The 15,452-nt window shown below is 49.2% G+C and overlaps 7 protein-coding genes across 7 annotated transcripts, besides 23 other annotated features; all 7 read left to right on the top strand.

Moving 5' to 3' along the window:
• Nucleotides 1-3,350: a sequence feature (haploid, Esmeraldo-like haplotype).
• Nucleotides 216-258: a microsatellite.
• Nucleotides 260-279: a microsatellite.
• Nucleotides 808-2,064, top strand: Tc00.1047053510945.70 (aspartate aminotransferase, mitochondrial, putative; the record flags this gene model as incomplete). Its single annotated transcript, XM_803220.1, has 1 exon — nucleotides 808-2,064. One exon carries the CDS (start codon nucleotides 808-810, stop codon nucleotides 2,062-2,064), a length of 1,257 nt encoding a protein of 418 aa, XP_808313.1.
• Nucleotides 2,448-2,480: a microsatellite.
• Nucleotides 2,496-2,517: a microsatellite.
• Nucleotides 2,519-2,613: a sequence feature (A-rich).
• Nucleotides 2,706-2,782: a microsatellite.
• Nucleotides 2,829-2,852: a sequence feature (AT_rich).
• Nucleotides 2,902-2,995: a sequence feature (A-rich).
• On the top strand, nucleotides 3,201-5,690 carry Tc00.1047053510945.60 (hypothetical protein, conserved; the record flags this gene model as incomplete). Its single annotated transcript, XM_803219.1, has 1 exon — nucleotides 3,201-5,690. The coding sequence occupies one exon, from the start codon at nucleotides 3,201-3,203 to the stop codon at nucleotides 5,688-5,690; it is 2,490 nt and encodes an 829-aa protein (XP_808312.1).
• Nucleotides 3,235-3,281: a microsatellite.
• Nucleotides 3,351-3,440: a sequence feature (haploid, non-Esmeraldo-like haplotype).
• Nucleotides 3,441-8,820: a sequence feature (heterozygous, Esmeraldo-like haplotype).
• Nucleotides 6,160-7,494, top strand: Tc00.1047053510945.50 (hypothetical protein, conserved; the record flags this gene model as incomplete). Its single annotated transcript, XM_803218.1, has 1 exon — nucleotides 6,160-7,494. One exon carries the CDS (start codon nucleotides 6,160-6,162, stop codon nucleotides 7,492-7,494), a length of 1,335 nt encoding a protein of 444 aa, XP_808311.1.
• Nucleotides 7,528-7,548: a microsatellite.
• On the top strand, nucleotides 7,777-9,480 carry Tc00.1047053510945.40 (hypothetical protein, conserved; the record flags this gene model as incomplete). The annotated part of the gene is made up of 1 exon (XM_803217.1): nucleotides 7,777-9,480. One exon carries the CDS (start codon nucleotides 7,777-7,779, stop codon nucleotides 9,478-9,480), a length of 1,704 nt encoding a protein of 567 aa, XP_808310.1.
• Nucleotides 8,821-12,290: a sequence feature (areas merged during assembly that could not be assigned to a particular haplotype. This can correspond to areas where the two haplotypes were merged or to regions with more than two copies in the genome that were merged during assembly.).
• Nucleotides 10,340-11,512, top strand: Tc00.1047053510945.30 (actin, putative; the record flags this gene model as incomplete). The annotated part of the gene is made up of 1 exon (XM_803216.1): nucleotides 10,340-11,512. One exon carries the CDS (start codon nucleotides 10,340-10,342, stop codon nucleotides 11,510-11,512), a length of 1,173 nt encoding a protein of 390 aa, XP_808309.1.
• Nucleotides 11,529-11,555: a microsatellite.
• Nucleotides 11,709-11,971: a mobile genetic element.
• Nucleotides 12,014-12,038: a microsatellite.
• Nucleotides 12,092-12,156: a microsatellite.
• Nucleotides 12,291-12,459: a sequence feature (haploid, non-Esmeraldo-like haplotype).
• On the top strand, nucleotides 12,381-14,153 carry Tc00.1047053510945.20 (hypothetical protein, conserved; the record flags this gene model as incomplete). The annotated part of the gene is made up of 1 exon (XM_803215.1): nucleotides 12,381-14,153. The coding sequence occupies one exon, from the start codon at nucleotides 12,381-12,383 to the stop codon at nucleotides 14,151-14,153; it is 1,773 nt and encodes a 590-aa protein (XP_808308.1).
• Nucleotides 12,460-14,577: a sequence feature (haploid, Esmeraldo-like haplotype).
• Nucleotides 14,308-14,389: a sequence feature (A-rich).
• Tc00.1047053510945.10 (ubiquitin carboxyl-terminal hydrolase, putative) lies at nucleotides 14,471-15,403 on the top strand (the record flags this gene model as incomplete). Its single annotated transcript, XM_803214.1, has 1 exon — nucleotides 14,471-15,403. One exon carries the CDS (start codon nucleotides 14,471-14,473, stop codon nucleotides 15,401-15,403), a length of 933 nt encoding a protein of 310 aa, XP_808307.1.
• Nucleotides 14,578-14,595: a sequence feature (haploid, non-Esmeraldo-like haplotype).
• Nucleotides 14,596-15,452: a sequence feature (heterozygous, Esmeraldo-like haplotype).

Below are 15,452 nucleotides of genomic sequence, written 5' to 3'. Positions count from 1 at the left end.
AGCACTTATAATTGGCGGTTGTCATCAAATAAATTGACTTCGACAAATTTATTTGCGTATGTGTACGTTGTAAAGAAACAAAAGAGTTGAAGGGAAAAGAGAGAGAAAAAAGAATAATTACTCAGCCGTAATGATCACCAGTTGAGTGACGGGATGCCAATTTCTTAGCCGGATGCTCGCATGCGTCCGACCAAACAATGAGTGGTTGAGAAATTAAAAAAAAAAAAAAAAAAAGAAAAGAAAAGAAAGAGAAAAAAACCAACAACAACAACAACAACATTCGCAGTACAAATGGCTTTCAGCCCTATATACAAGAAGCGACGGCATATCCAATAAGCGTCACCAAAAAAATTTGGGGGGGGGGGGGGGTACGTATGACGCCTTGTGTGTCGGCGTGTTGCAACCGCATATTCCTTTGAATCCTTAACATGTCGCTTTGTAATGTTCCTTCCATTATTGGTCAGACTGCGTTCGCGCTTGTGTTGTGGGATATTTTTGCGTGTGATTTCTGTGCTATGCACACTTCCAAAACGAACGGTTTTTTACTTGTTTTGTTTTTTGTTTTCTTTCTTTCTTGTGGGAGGGGAGGAATCATCTCGTGCTTTTCTCTTCTCTGTGTTTTGGCGAGTGGGGTGACCTTGCGGGGGTCTCCCACGTGCGAGGCTGCTGCGCGGCCAACGCCCACAGACAATTGTGCGTTTTGTTGTTGTTGTTTCTTTTTTTTCTCCAAATGACCGTTTACGCCTGTCCCTCAGTTTTCTCCCAAGCCACTTTTACAAACCAACATCCGCCATATCTTTATCTACAATGCGCTCTTTTTTCTCTGCCAAAATTGTTTCCGCGAAGGCCCCACTGGAACTTCGCCGCGCCGCCAGCAGTTTTTTTGCGTCCGTCCCCCTGGGAGCGCCTGACTCCATCTTGGGCCTATCGGCTGAGTTCCAGCAGGATTCCCACACCCCGAAGGTCAATCTTGCCGTTGGCGTTTACCGCGACGACGCGAACCGGCCGTTTGTTCTCGAGTCGGTTAAGAGGTCGGATACCGGCAGTGACATGGAATACGCCCCCATCAACGGCATGCGGTCATTCTTGAAGGCGGCGCAAAAACTTTGCTTCGGTGAGGACTCCCGCGCACTTCGCGATGGCCGCGTTGCGAGCTGCCATACACTTGGAGGGACCGGTGCACTGCGTATTGGTGGCGAAATGCTTCACAATTTTGTGAACGACTGCAGCAATATTTACTCCTCCGACGTTGGCTACGCCAACCATGCCGGCATCTTCAAGGCGGCCGGAATAACACTGCCGCCGTACACGTACTACAGCCCCGCCACGAAGGGCATCGACCTGCCCGGCATGCTCAAATCACTGGAGGCGATGCCCGAACGCTCTGTTGTTCTTCTGCACGCCTGCGCCCATAACCCTACCGGGGTGGACCCCACGCAAAACGAGTGGTTGCAGGTGGTGGACGTGATTAAGCGACGAAACCTTTTGCCCTTCGTGGATATGGCTTACCAGGGGTTTGCCACCGGTGATATTGACCGTGACGCCTTCCTGCCTCGTTGCCTCGTCGAGAATGTTCCGAACGTCATCGTGGCACAATCCTTTTCGAAGAACTTTGGTTTGTACGGTCTCCGCTGTGGCGCCTTGCATATGGTTATTGAGAACCCAGAGGAGGTGGGGCGCGTTTTATCGCAATACGCTCTTCTTATTCGCACCATGTACAGTAATCCTCCCATTACTGGGGCCCGTATTGTTGACTCTATTCTGAACTCGCAGGAACTCACGGCACTGTGGAAAGAGGAGCTTAGGGCAATGTCTGGTCGCATGCAGGATGTGCGTCGGCGCCTTGTAAAGGAGCTGGGTGAGTGCGGGTCGGTTCTTGATTGGTCGCACATTGAGCGCCAGATCGGCATGATGTCATACACGGGTCTCACGAAGGAACAAGTGGAAATGCTGAAAAAGAAGCACCACATCTACATGACCCTCAATGGTCGTGCAGCCATCTCCGGACTGAACAGCACCAATGTTTCTTACGTGGCGAAGGCCTTTCACGATGTTTCGAAATAAAATTAACATCGGAATTTAATAATCGACTTTTAAATATAAATGAGGAATAATTTGGTTCGGAAGCTGCTTTGAAGAAAGAGAGTCAAACATACGTGTGGGAGGCGGTTATAATTAACACAGCTATTACTACCGATACTACTAGTAACATGATCATTAATGTGTTTAAGATATGGAATTCATTCCCTGTTTTTTTCTTTTTTTGTTTCCTCTGCGTTTGAGCTTTTTTCGAAGCCTCCGGAGACGGTTTATCGCTTAGGTGTTATTTGTCTTACAAGAATTATGCGGTACGAGGCTATGCAGATTCACTTTGCGTGTGCCAAAGGAATGAATGGTGGGAGAGGGGTGGGGCATTGAGAGAAGCGCACCTCAGGGAAGTGGTGGTGTTTTGTTTTTTGTTTTCTTTTTTTTTTTTTTTTGTTGGTTCGTGCGTGTGTTGTTGTTGTTGTTGTTGTTTTTTTCTTTTGTTTTGTTTTGGTTTGGTTTTGTTTAAAATATTTATTTATAATTAAGTTTGTTGTTTTTTGTTTTTTTTTTCTCTTTTTTTTCGTTGGTGGGGTAAAGAAGGGTTGTGTCCCCATTGAACCATTTGTTCTGCGTCACGTCCTATGATTTATGCCCCTAATTTCCCACAGTGAAAGATGTTTTGTTTTTTTTGTTTTTGTTTTTGTTTGTTGAGGTTTTTTTTCTCACTTTTTTTTTTTTTTTTTTTTTTTTTTTTACTCTTTGCGTGTGTGTCTCTCTTTTGTTCATGAAATAAAATAACGTTTTATTTATTTTTTTTATTTTTTGGTTCTGTCGCTTGTGCACTGCGGGGCTGCGTTGGTTTGGTGTTGTTGCTTCTTTTTTCTTCTTTTCTTTTCTTCCTTCTGTGTGAGTGTTCATTTTTTTCTTTTCTTTTCTTTTTTTCTCTTCTCTTTTTTCTTTTCTTTTCCTGCATGCGTAGTGCGTGGAGAAAAGGGGCGTGGGGCTTCACGGCCTGACGGGATGCCGTCATGTGTTCCCGCCGCCCAGGGACGCTCCATTGAGCGAATGGAGGACGCGCAGCATTACGCGGCGTTTGGGTTCACACGTGCGGCCTCTTTTTGACTTCTGCTCCTGTCGAATAACTTTGGGTTTTGTGCCGGTCGGTCGGTCGTATGCGTTTGTTTCCTGGCGGCGAATTGTTATATATTTTTTTCTCTTTTTTTTTTTTTTTTTTCTTTTTTATTATTATTTTTATTGAATCGCTCTTAGCGGTAGAGGCGGCGAATATGTTGTACCCGCCGCAGAAGAGCGTTTTTTCTGCCGTCGGCCAGGACGGCACGCAACCCCACGGCGACAGCATGGCGTTGCTAGAGGCGTCGTCGACTCGGTATATTCAACAACTTGAGGTGGAGGTGGCGGAGCTCACGCAGCAGTACGACGCCGCGTGCCAGCTGCTTTACCACGCCGTACTTGTGCAGGATGCGTCGGCGATTGTGATGGACGAGTGCGAGGCACGAGGTCTCATCGTAAAGGACGAGTCGGCCGCCCACAGCGACTTATTGTGGCTCTTCTTCCGGGTAACGACAATGCGGCGACAGGTGGAGTCGGCCATGATGCCACGGGGCAGCGAGAGGGCCACTGCGCCGCCGCAAACCGAGTCAGAGATGAAGTTGGGCAAAATACCCGAATGTGTTGTGAATGCACTGCAGGGTTCACTTCGGGAGGAGAACGAGCGGCTCACGAGGCTGCTGGAGGCGATCCCGCAGAGGGTTTGCAGCGCACTGACTGTCAGGGATGCAGCGGGCGTATTGCCGGTGACTTCGCCGTCAGCGAGCCACGATTTAGCGCAGGCCGATGCAGTTCGTAACGGCTCTACGGATGTCAAGCAGCGCCTCGAGAGCATCGTAACGCGCATTGATGAGATAGTCAAGAGCCTAAGGCAAACAGGCAAGCCGGATGCAGAGCCCACGCGGACGGAAGATCATGTAGGAATTCACGTTGCATCGCTGCAGAATGTAGTGAAATGCTTAGAGAAATTGTCAATACGTATAGAGGAGATATTAGACCGATACAAGAATGATGTCAAGTCCAATTCTTCCCCTTGGCCAAATCAGACGCCAAAAGCAGAAGAACCGCGCGCATCCCAAGCAGAAACATCAGTTTTGACCTCTAAAGTACCCCAGGATATGCCGCTACTGCGGAGACTTGCATACAGTTCAGTTGCCACACTGGAGTCTTTGTTTTCGGAGTACATGCTTGCGATTGAGCGAATGCAGATGATGGCTGAAAAAGAAATGCATGTTTTCTCGTCGGTTCAAGATCGGTGGAAAATGTTGCGGTGGAATGCATGTATGGAGGAGAAGGCATGTGAGATCCAACGTCTTCAGCGTGAGGTAGAGAGACTAGAAAACCAGGCAGTTATTAGAGATGCCAAGGATGCTGCGGCTGCCAATACCAATGCCGCGACTACTACCAATGCCACACAAGCAACCAAATTCCCGCCAGCGCTTGCTCAGTTGTACGCGAAGTTTGCGGCTCCATTTATTCCAACAAATGCACGCATACCCCGGGCTACGAAGATGAAGAGCATTCACACGCTGCGCACGGAGGCAATGCGCGTGGGAGCCCGTCCGGCTTCAGCGCTCTCTGCTGCTGCTGGTGAAGCCGCTCTTGTGTCCCCTCAAAGTACTGCTTTGGTTGTTCGTGGCGCCGATGCCGCTTTCACGGGGCAAAACTCGTCCGACACCTCAAAGCCTGAGGTGGAGAAGAAAGACAATGGTGTTCCGCCACCAGAACAACCGGCGCGTCACGCGTCGGTGGAATCCGCCGCCTCTTCCGCTAGTTGGAATGCGACGCAACAGGAAGAAGTGAATCAAAAGGAAGCCGAAGAGAATGTGGCACCGCAGAAGTTGGACCGTTATGCTTCCGTGTCGCCACGTAGCGTTGCCACGATCAGCAGCGGCGCGTTACCGGAGGATGTTGCTGTGATGACTGATGATGGCGCCGCCAGAAAGGCCGCCAGCCTCTCAGTAGTAGTGGGTGAGAAAAGAGAGAGCGGAACGATGGGCATTGTTATCCGTCGGCTGCAGCGAGATGGTTCAATGTCAAGCTGCACCACTTCGGGCACTGACGGCACCATTTCCTCTGTGCATGTTGAGGGCGGTGAGGCACACGACGACACCCACGGGGCATCAAAGCCGGCGGTGGTAGAGAACTCATTTGACGAGAGTAGTGACGTCCCACCCAAGACACGTCAGGGTGAGTTGGTGACATCTTTTAGTGGGGCAAATTCAAAGAAAGACCACAGGAGCGATGGCGTGGATGGCCCCGCCTTCGCCGTTTTGTTAGAGGGGAGAGGAAAGGAACTGGCGAGCGGGTCGCAACACCCGATCAACCAAACTGTCGAGTCAAGTTCACTCTCCTCCACATCCATCACGCTGACGCTGGACACCTCGGAAAAATGTGGCAATAAACGCCAGCGAACAGCAGCGAAACGAAATGAGGGGACGCGCAATAAACGCCTCTCCTCGGACTGGGATGATAGTTCTCCGAAGGATGTCGTCGGCGAAAAGAAGAAGGGGGCCAAGAGTCATAGCCCCAGCACTCGCGCTAGAACGGTTGTCTCTGGCTTAAAGGCTCTTTCTTTCACCTCTCATCGATGATGACAACTCCATCACATTATTTCATGTACGCAAGTTTTTTCATTCTTTATCTTTTTCTTTTTTGTTGTTGTTGTTACTTTTCTACCTTTTGTGTGTGTGTGTATTGAGGCGTTATTTTTCCTTTTGACTGCCACTTGCCGTTCTTCCCTGGCTTGTTGGTTGTGTATGCTTTATAAATATGGTGTCTTTATATGGCTTGGGCAGACAATTTCTGCGCCGTCTCTCTGCTTTCCATGCACTTTCATGCACAGGGGAAGATTTTGGCTTCTACCCGTTTTTTTTTTTTTTGTGGGCGATTCTTGCCGCAATCTTCTTTTTTTTTTTTTTTTTTTGTCTCTTTGCTCCACTTCGGGTGCACACAACTGACTTGGGAGACCTTCTCCCTCCATATTTTTTTGTTTTCTCTTTTTTTTTTTCTCTCTGTGTGTGAGACTGGGAATTAAAGGGGATTGAAAGGGGTGTTGTCCCGATGTCGGTAAACTTCTGTCTTGCCACCGGTTTCTTCATCCTTTTCTTGTGCGTCTTGCTGACTGCATTTGAGTCCTGGCTGCGATGCGATGATGTCTTTGGGCTGGACGGTGACGACCATATCAGTGTGCTGCGCAATGGCGATGCCGTGTTCATTGATGCCGTCGTTAATAAAGGGTTTTTTTCTCAAACGAATGAAGGTGGCAACACATCCAGCGATGATCCCAAGGCATCGTTCAGTGCCGATGTCGACACAAATCAAGTCCTGGCGGTGATTGTCATGAGTGCCCCGTCCCTACCAGAGGGTGTTATCAGCAGCATCACCAAGGCACGACTTCTGCACGGTGTTCGCACAGCACTTCTGGCTGGAGCGCCATGGATTATTGTTCCGGGCAGCGTAGAAGAGCGGCGAAGCGCTGAAAAGTTCTTATGGGAGTTGCGATCTCCATCGGAGGCACTTTTTCCCGATGCCACGTTGTCAGAGCTGCCAGCCAAAGTTCAGAAACTCGCCGTGCAGATGCGGGACTCGATGTCTTTTGACACGTCATTGAAGAATTGGATCCGGCGTGGGCGGTTATTGAAGCGTCTGTCGCACGCTTCTTATGTGGACGAAGAAATGAAGGTGGAAGACATGTCGTCTCCGCGTTTACTGCGCTACGGAGCTGCTGAATGGATTCTCCCCGGTTTTCTTTGGGGCGAGGCGGGCCAGTCGGAAGAGGCCGAAACGATGACGTACGCGGAGCAGGCTGTGAGGCTTATGAAGCAGCGGCTTCTTGCGGTTCATGCCGATTTCCAGAACGAAGACAGTAAAGAACGACCGACAGAAAAGAACGCGCGGGCACACCGTGGCTGCTTTAATGTCATTGTCGTGAGTAGCATGCACAATGAGCGGCACGCCCGGGCTATGGTGTACAGTACCATTCGCCGTGAATGGGGGGCATCGTCCCCAGTAAGCGCATCACAAAAGTCCGTTTCGCAAATAAAACAGCAAGAACAACAGAAGCAGATTTTCTCTGAGTGCATTCACGTGCTTGTTACTTCCGCTGGTGACGTGGAACCCACGTGGGAGGTCCCATCGCCTTTGTTTGTCCGCGGGCCGATTCAATCGATGGCAAATTTTTCTCTGCAGTCTAGTTTTTTGGCGCGGTTCCTGGGCGTCTACGCACATGCCATCCATGCAAACTACCGGCGTTGGTTTGCGTGCATGCAAGTTAGCCTGCTGTCGTACGGACCACTCAGCCTCATCTACGAGATATGCACGATTATTGTGGCACACTTAACCGAGACCTTGTCGGTGCGGGACCTTGCGTACTCCACCTTTGATCGACCCAATTGAAGTTGAAAGGAAGGAAGCACAAAAGAAACTTCCAAAAAAAAAAAAAAAAAAAAATGAAGAACAAAACAATGGTTTGAGAGGGAGAGGGATTTTTTATGTGTGCTTGTGTAAATGGGGGAGGTGACGGCGGTTTGGCCAAGCAGCATTCACTTCTCTGGTGAGGCATACCTTTTTTTATTGTTGTTGTTGTTGTCTTTTTTGGTTTATGGTCTGCTCCCTTCTTTCTTTACTTTTCACAGTATTGGGTCTGTCTATCTGTGTAGATAGTCACACCACGAATAGATGCAGGTAGCTGGGGCCCTTAAGCAAAAAGGTAACGCATGCTTCAACAACGGGGACATTGATGGCGCAGCAGCAGCCTACCAAGAAGCCATTGGCCTTCTATTGCAGGAGAAGAAGGGGAAGAACATGCCGGAGGAAAAGAATGGCGTCATACATGACATTGTCGGTGGTGCCGGGGAGTTGCTTGCAGTTTTGTATTCAAATTTAAGTAACCTTTATAACATTAAAGGGGATTATGAGGTGAGCTGGAAAGCTGCTCAGCAGGCGACGATTTACGATCCTACCTTTGCAAAGGGGTGGCTCCGTTACATACAAGGAAGACGAATGGACGGATACCCCTTTGAGGCCTTCGTGACGCTATTGCGACGACTTCGACCTCTACTACGGAACTCTCCACCGTCCACTCTACCGAAGCACATTGCGGGTGATGTGGCGCTGGTGGAGGCACCACTGTACGAAGATTTGGGTCTCTCCAGGGTGTTGCCTCACATTGAGCTGGATGAGTATGAGGGTGGTGTTGGCATTGTCGCTCGCAGAGCGGTGAAACCCAACGAAATTATTCTCGTGGAAAAACGGTTTGAAACCTTCTTTGCAGAAATGGATCTCGGCGCCCAGAGCGATCTGACAACCATGGGGATTGTAACTCACTTTGCAAATAAAATGTATCCGCACCAGTGTTCTCATTCGGAGACATGGGTTCGGTTTAACAAGCAGTTCAAGGGCTGCTGGCCACGCCGTCCAGAGGAAATCTCGGCTGACGTTCGAAGTGAGCTTTCTCATGCACTGCGAAGCCAGCTACCCGAGATGGGTGACGATGACTTTGAATCGCTATTTACTCTGGCTGTCATTTGTCGGTACAATTGTTTTCACTCCGGTTTTTTTCGTGCGTGCGCATTGGCCAACCACAGCTGCCACGCGAATGCCGCCATGAAGTACAACCCGGAGGATGAGACGGTAACACTTATTGCCGTGCGGCCTATAAGTGCTGGGGATTTTGTGAATGTCAAATACCTCAGCGACGCCCACTTCCTTATGGGTGTGGGGAAGCGAAGAGAGTATCTTCGTTCCTGGCTATTCTGGTGCAAGTGTGATCGATGCTCCATGGACAGTGAGAACTCCGCCACACAAGAGCAAATTAAATGCCCTCACTGCCTTCGGTACACACATCTTCCATTCACGAACGAAAACACAGAGACAAAAGATCACGATCCACTTCTTTTACCAGAAAAACCGTGCTTGCATTGTGGAGCGAGCGTTAAATGGTCAGAAGACTCAAGGGCGATGGTATCACAATTGGTGGTATCATTCAATAATATTACCGGACATGTGACATACGATAGACTTATGACGTGGCTTTTGGAAGGGATGCGTAAAATATCTGTAATCCGCGTGCATCCGGATCACTGGCTATATCGTATATTGTTTTACTTTTTCTGCGTTCCAATGACCTCCATTGTAAATGAAGGCTTTGAGCAGTTCATGGCAATGGGATGGCATTCATCTCTTGTAGAAATGTTGATGCGCGACGTCGGTATTCGACGCCTTTACATGGAGGCCATCCATGCCAGGACGAACGAAGGCGGGTGTTCCAAGGAGAAATGCGGGCATGTTTCTGAAGGCTGCAGCGAAATCATTGGGTGCGGTGGTGCTGCCATTAATTCTGCTCTCCGATCAACTCTCGTCAGAGGTAATGGGGGGTGGTGATGTCTTGTGCACACTTTGTTTCCTCTGGCGTCTTATCTCCCCCTTTTACCCGGAGTACGAGGGGTGGACGCTTCACCGCGCCATTTGCCGTTTAGTATTATTTTCCCACACCAACCCGAATGAATCCGCCGCGCTAAACGAGTCCCAAGCATTGGTGCTCCTACGACGTCACGGGAAGTATGTTGGAGACGCGGAGGCATCGCTGTGGCTGCATGCATACAATAAGTTTAAGCCAACGCCACATCGGAAAGGACTTCTGAGTTTGAAGCAAGTCAAAAACGCCTTTCAATTGTGAGGGCAGGGGTTTGGCTAAAGGTGTTTACTTCAAACGTTTGAGGGGATGTGAAGAACTAAACCTTTAAAAAAGGATACGTTTTCCCGCGATTTTTTTTTTGGCACTTCCATGTGTATGTGTGCGCTTTTCCTGGCTGTTGTTGAGGAATACAAATGAGGACCATATGCTTTTGAAGACACAAAGGAAGGACAGGGGAAGTTCATTTATTAAATAACTTTTTTTTTTCTTTTTCTTTGGAGAGAGGGAGGTGTGTTAGAGGGGAAGCTTTTATTTTATGTTTCATCGTGATTTTTTTTTTTTTTTGGTTGGTTGGTTGGTCTGTTTTTCTTGTGCATCCCTTGTTTCTTCGTGGATCATTCTTTAGCGTGGCTCCACTCTCTTATTCATCGCTCTGACAAAGTTGCATATTTGCACGCACGGGGTAACCAGAGGGGTGTGGCGATTGTGGTGGTTTTTGCTGGGCTTTGGCGTGCAGCACGAAAGAAAAAAAGGGAAAAGGGTGGTGTAAGACGGCACACGCAAGTTGAGGGAAATCCCCCCATCACGTTCTTGACTGCGACCGCAATGATCATCGTGGACTTTGGGTCTTCTTTGGTCAAGGCGGGGACGGTCACGGAGTCCCTGCCATCACTCATTTTCCCCGCCGTCGTTGGCGTGCCGGCAAAGAAGAATGGTTTGCTGAAACGCAACAAAATAGCGCTGGAGGAGGCACCACTTGCACCATTTCTGGTGGGTGCGGAGGCCATCCACGAGATGCACCGGGCAACGCTGCACCACCCTATTCGGCACGGCATCGTGAAGGACTGGCCCAGGATGGAGCAGGTTATCCATCACACCTTCGTTGAGTTTGGAATGAACTCGGAGGAGACGTCTATTGTCTGCACGGAACCGCTGTTCACACCCAAGCGGAACTCGGAGCAGCTGGCGGAGGTGTTATTTGAGGCCTTTGGTGTGCCCTCAATTGCACTTATCCCATCTGGTATGTGTGCACTGTACTCCAGCGGACGTACAACAGGTGTAGTTTTAGACTCGGGGGATGGGGTGACGCAAGTGACGCCTGTGTACGATTCATATATTATAAGAAACGCGGCAAGTCGTTTTAATCTTGGTGGACACGAGGTCACCGAGCACTTACGCACCCTTCTGTTTGAACGTGGGTTAAACTTCACTTCACCGCAGGATAGGCTAACGGTGCAGAGCATTAAAGAAAGTCTTTGCTACGTGTCACCAAATTATGAAGTGGAGCTTCAAGAGGGGGATGAAAAGCGGCGTTTATTTTCTCTTCCGGACGGGCAGGAAATTTATGTCGGAAAAGAAGCCTTTCGGGCACCCGAAATTCTCTTCTCTCCGTTCATTACTTTTTCGGAGAATCCCTCCATGTCAGAATTTGTCGTGAAGGCCGTCAAGAGCTGCGGCATTGATATTCGTAAAGATTTACTCTCTAGCATCATTCTCAGTGGCGGGAACACATTGTTTGACGGCTTTGCCTCACGACTGGCAGGAGAGGTGCTGAAGGAGTTTCCTGGTCTTTTTGGAAGCGCGAAGGTGATTGACGCAGTTGACCGCCAATACAGCGTTTGGTCAGGGGCAAGCGTCTTGGCAGGGCTCTCAACCTTCTCGGATCATTTGTTAACGAGGGACATCTTCGAGGAACACGGCCCTAGCATTGTTCACAACTATAGCCGTAGCGCAGTGCTGGGAGATGAGTGCAGTGATGTTGCCGAAGGACGGGAGTAGGCCTACACACACACACAGAGAGAGAGAGAGAGAAAGAGGGAGACGCCCATATACAAATATATACACACATGAGAACAAGAACTGTTCCTTGCAAATACCCTTTATAGTTTGAAAGCGTTACTATGAAGGCTGTTGGTAAGTGTTCTCGCTATCGTTTTTTATCGAAATTTTGTTACTTTTTATGATGATTCTTTCTCCCTGGCGCAGCCGGCCACCTCAACGTGGTGCCAGGGTCTAGTATTCGCTTACTAGAGAGGAAGCTGAGCGCCTGCTGTTCATGCTTCAAACTCGATGAGTAGTTGTTACTTAGTTTTACGGGCCGGAAGGGCAGATGTTGGAGCCATTCTATAATGGCTGCCCGCGGAGTAGGGTTATCCTTGCTGCTGAATTCCATCGTACACTTACCAGAGCTGCACATTGGAGGTGTAGTTACTACGACTGGTAAGAGAAGGAAAAAAAATGCTTCTTTCTTTATGCTGCCGCTCTCTCCTTAATTTGTTTTTATTATTATTATTATTATTATTATGTTTTTGTCTTTCAATGATCATCTTTTTTGCTTTTTGTGTGCTTGTTATTTATTTATTATTATTATTATTATTATTATTATTATTATTATTATTATTATTATTATTATTATTATTATTTGAGGTGCAGTCGATATGAATAAATGAGAGGGAACGAGTGGGAAGATTGGGCTGGTCTCAGTGTTGTTGTTGTTGTTTTTGTGTGTGTGTGCTCTTGTCGGCGGTGAAACTTTTTGTTTATTACTTTGTTTTTTGTTTTTTTTAGTCAACCCAAATATTTTGTTGTTGGTGGTGAGGGGGGCGTTCCTGTCAAGCTGAAGGGTCACACACACACGCACACCGCGATGACCGAGCTTGTGGTGTTCGAGAACCATGACGTCTGCTTGCAGCACGTGACGAGGGTTCGAGTGCCGCGTGAAGTGAACACGTTGGAGCTCTTCTTGGGAGTTGTCTCGGCGCACATAGCTGCCTTTTCTGGTGACGCAACGGCTGCTGGCCGCTACCGCTTTGTGTACTCACTGAAGGGAAAACCCCTGTGGCACGTCTCGGACTGTCTTGAGGCCGGTGAGGTGGTTGTGAGTTGCACTCCAGGCTTTCTCGAAAGAAAACGCAGCACGGCAGAAGTATCGGCGTCCACTCTTCGCTTTGATGCCTTTTCTTCTGCTACTGCCGCTTCTTTATTTTCTCCTTCTTGCGCGGCTGCTGCCACTCCTGCGATTGCATTTTATTCGCATAATGTGAGTGGCGGCGGGAAAAACTCGTCCGAACGAGCGGCGAAAAATGCCGGTGGTGGACGGAGCGGCAAAGGCATTGAGTTGGACGCTACTGTCTTCAATATCAACGGGCACCGTGTGGTGCTGCCGCCGCCTCCTCGCTTTGTTGACCCGGCATTAGGAGCCGTGACGGAAGTGCAGCACTCTGAAAAGGTTGCCGCAGTGCGTACGCTCCTTTCTTTGAAGCTTCTTGGGCGCCCTTTTTTGGTGAATGAGCTGCTTTTTTGCGAGGAGTTACGGCTGCGTCTCGAGCCCATCGTTGCGACAGCCATCTCGAGAAATGAGGAGGCTGCGGCTCGCGTGGTCGTAGAGGGGCCACCAAAGAGTGGGGTCTCGACCACACTGGCGTATTGCTGCCACATGGTGGTTTCAGCCCCGGTTAGTCGTTTTCATGGGTGTCTCTTTTTACCTCTCAACTTTGAGCTATTATTTGATACCGCGTGGCTTCAGCTGTCAAATGGAGGGAAGCCGGATGAAAAGAGGGTACCACCTGTCGACGTGGACAACCAGCAAGCACTTCTTCTGGATGTGCCATTTTTTTTCCTGACGCTGGTGCGACTAGTGGTAGACTCCGCGGTGGCCCAGCGACCGTCCTTGCGTGATGACAGTAAAGTTCTTGTGGAGGCGTGGGAGCAACTTGTGACGCGGAGGGACTTGGATGCGCCTCAATTTGGTGGCTCGCGCTTGGCGCAAGTTGTCGGTCATCGGGCACTTTATGAGTGGGACGCTTTTGCCGTAGCCGCTGTGCAGGTCCTGCGCGCAGTGGAAAACTCCCCGCGGGACATGATGCTACGGGATGCCCTCATCGAAACGGTTTTAGTGGGGTTTGTTTCCCATTTGGCCTCCGCACTTCGCTTTTCGGGTGTTGTGTATATCATTGATGGTCTTCGGTGTCTTGCGAGCGTCTTGCGGCATCGCGTACGGCGACCATTGGGTGACGCGGGGGTGTTTCTCCGGTGCCTCAAAAAACACCAATGGGCACACGTCATTGCTGGCGTGGACAAACTCGCATTTCCACCGCCAGCTGTGCTCTTGCCTGGGCCGGTTCAATGTCTAGGGCTTCTACACCTGCTCTCACCAGAATTGCTCACACGGCACTACGGCTACCCTGCGGCCATTTACTGTGGCGATAAAAGGTTCCCCTTGCAGGTACTCATGGGCGCCCCCGGTTACCTGCGGGCGCTCCATGCACTGCTAGATGCACACGCCTGGACGACGATGGAAAAGGGAGAAGGGATGAGTTACGTACTGCGAGTGGAAGATGATGGCGTCCTTCACGCTCTTCAAAACCTTACAAAGACGCTTAAAATAGAATCCGATTTTGGACTAGACTGTAGTTGTTGACACCAGTCATTTTGTATCCTGCTCTCTTTCTCACGTTCAGTCAGTTATTTATCTTCCATGATTTGGTATTTTTTCTGTTTCTTCTTTTGTAGGTATACGGGTACGTGCGTGTGTGTGCGTGTGCAAAGCCGTTGTTATTTCTTTCATTGTGGGATTTTTTTTTTTTTCTCATTCCTTTTTCTTTTTCTGTCTGTGCTTATTTGCTTGTTTCCCCCTTTTTTTTTTTTTTTTTTTTTGAAGATTTCTGTTTTTATTTCTTCAAGTGAAAGTGGCTGAGTACCTTCCGCTCCACCCTGCACACAAAAGAGAGGGTCATTATGCCTAGTTGGTGCCTTATTGAAAGCGATCCGGCCGTGTTTACGGAGTTAATTGAGCGCTTTGGCGCACGCGGTGTTGCCGTGGAGGAAATATTGGGTCTGGAGCCTGAGTTTTTGCGCCAATACACGAACGTCTACGGTCTCATTCTGCTCTTCAAGTGGAAGTCGGGCAAAACCCCAACATCAGACGGGGTGGTGGTGCCCGACGCACCTGTGTACTTTGCGCGGCAAACCGTCAACAACGCCTGCGCAACTCTCGCAATGGTCAACACGCTTCTTAACTACAGCGAAAGTATTCAGCTGGGTGATGAGCTTAGCAATCTCCTTGAGTTTACACGGGAAATGAACGCCTATTTACGTGGAACGCAGGTGGCGGAGAGCGATGTGTTACGTGAAGCCCACAACTCGTTTGCCCCAACTGAATTTTTTGTACTGCACGATGAGACCCCCGATGCCAGTGATGTATACCACTTTGTCTCATTTGTGTATAAAAATGGGGCTGTTTGGGAATTGGATGGTCTTCAGAAGGGTCCCATCCTTGCCGCCGACGCCACGGACGGTAACTACAAGGAGAAACTGGTGGAAGTGGTGCAGAAACGTGTGATTGACAAAAGCGCCGCGGATAATACGGGAACAGGTCAAGGCATTTCCTTCTCCCTCATGGCCGTGGTTGATGATAGGCTGTTGCAATTAGAAAAGGAAATTGAGGAGGCAAAGGCACGTGAAGAACCAACAGCGTACCTCGCAGAACAACTAGAAGAATTGCGGTTGCAACGCGAAAAGGGCCGCGCGGAGAATCAGCGCCGTCGTCATAACTATGTTCCCATGAATGTGGAGCTTCTCAAGGCATTGGCGGAGAAGGGTAAGCTAGAGGGAATCGTGGAGGAGGCGTTGGCCAAGAAGGCGGCGTCGGCATCCAGCGATCGTAAATAAGGAGCATCATCGCACGCAAATGAGCACAAATATAAGTAAACGGGAAGAA

This window comes from Trypanosoma cruzi, genomic scaffold (genome assembly GCF_000209065.1).
Source record: "Trypanosoma cruzi strain CL Brener 1047053516987 genomic scaffold, whole genome shotgun sequence".
Taxonomy (NCBI): domain Eukaryota; phylum Euglenozoa; class Kinetoplastea; order Trypanosomatida; family Trypanosomatidae; genus Trypanosoma; species Trypanosoma cruzi.
This window is presented reverse-complemented; position numbering and strand designations above follow the sequence as displayed.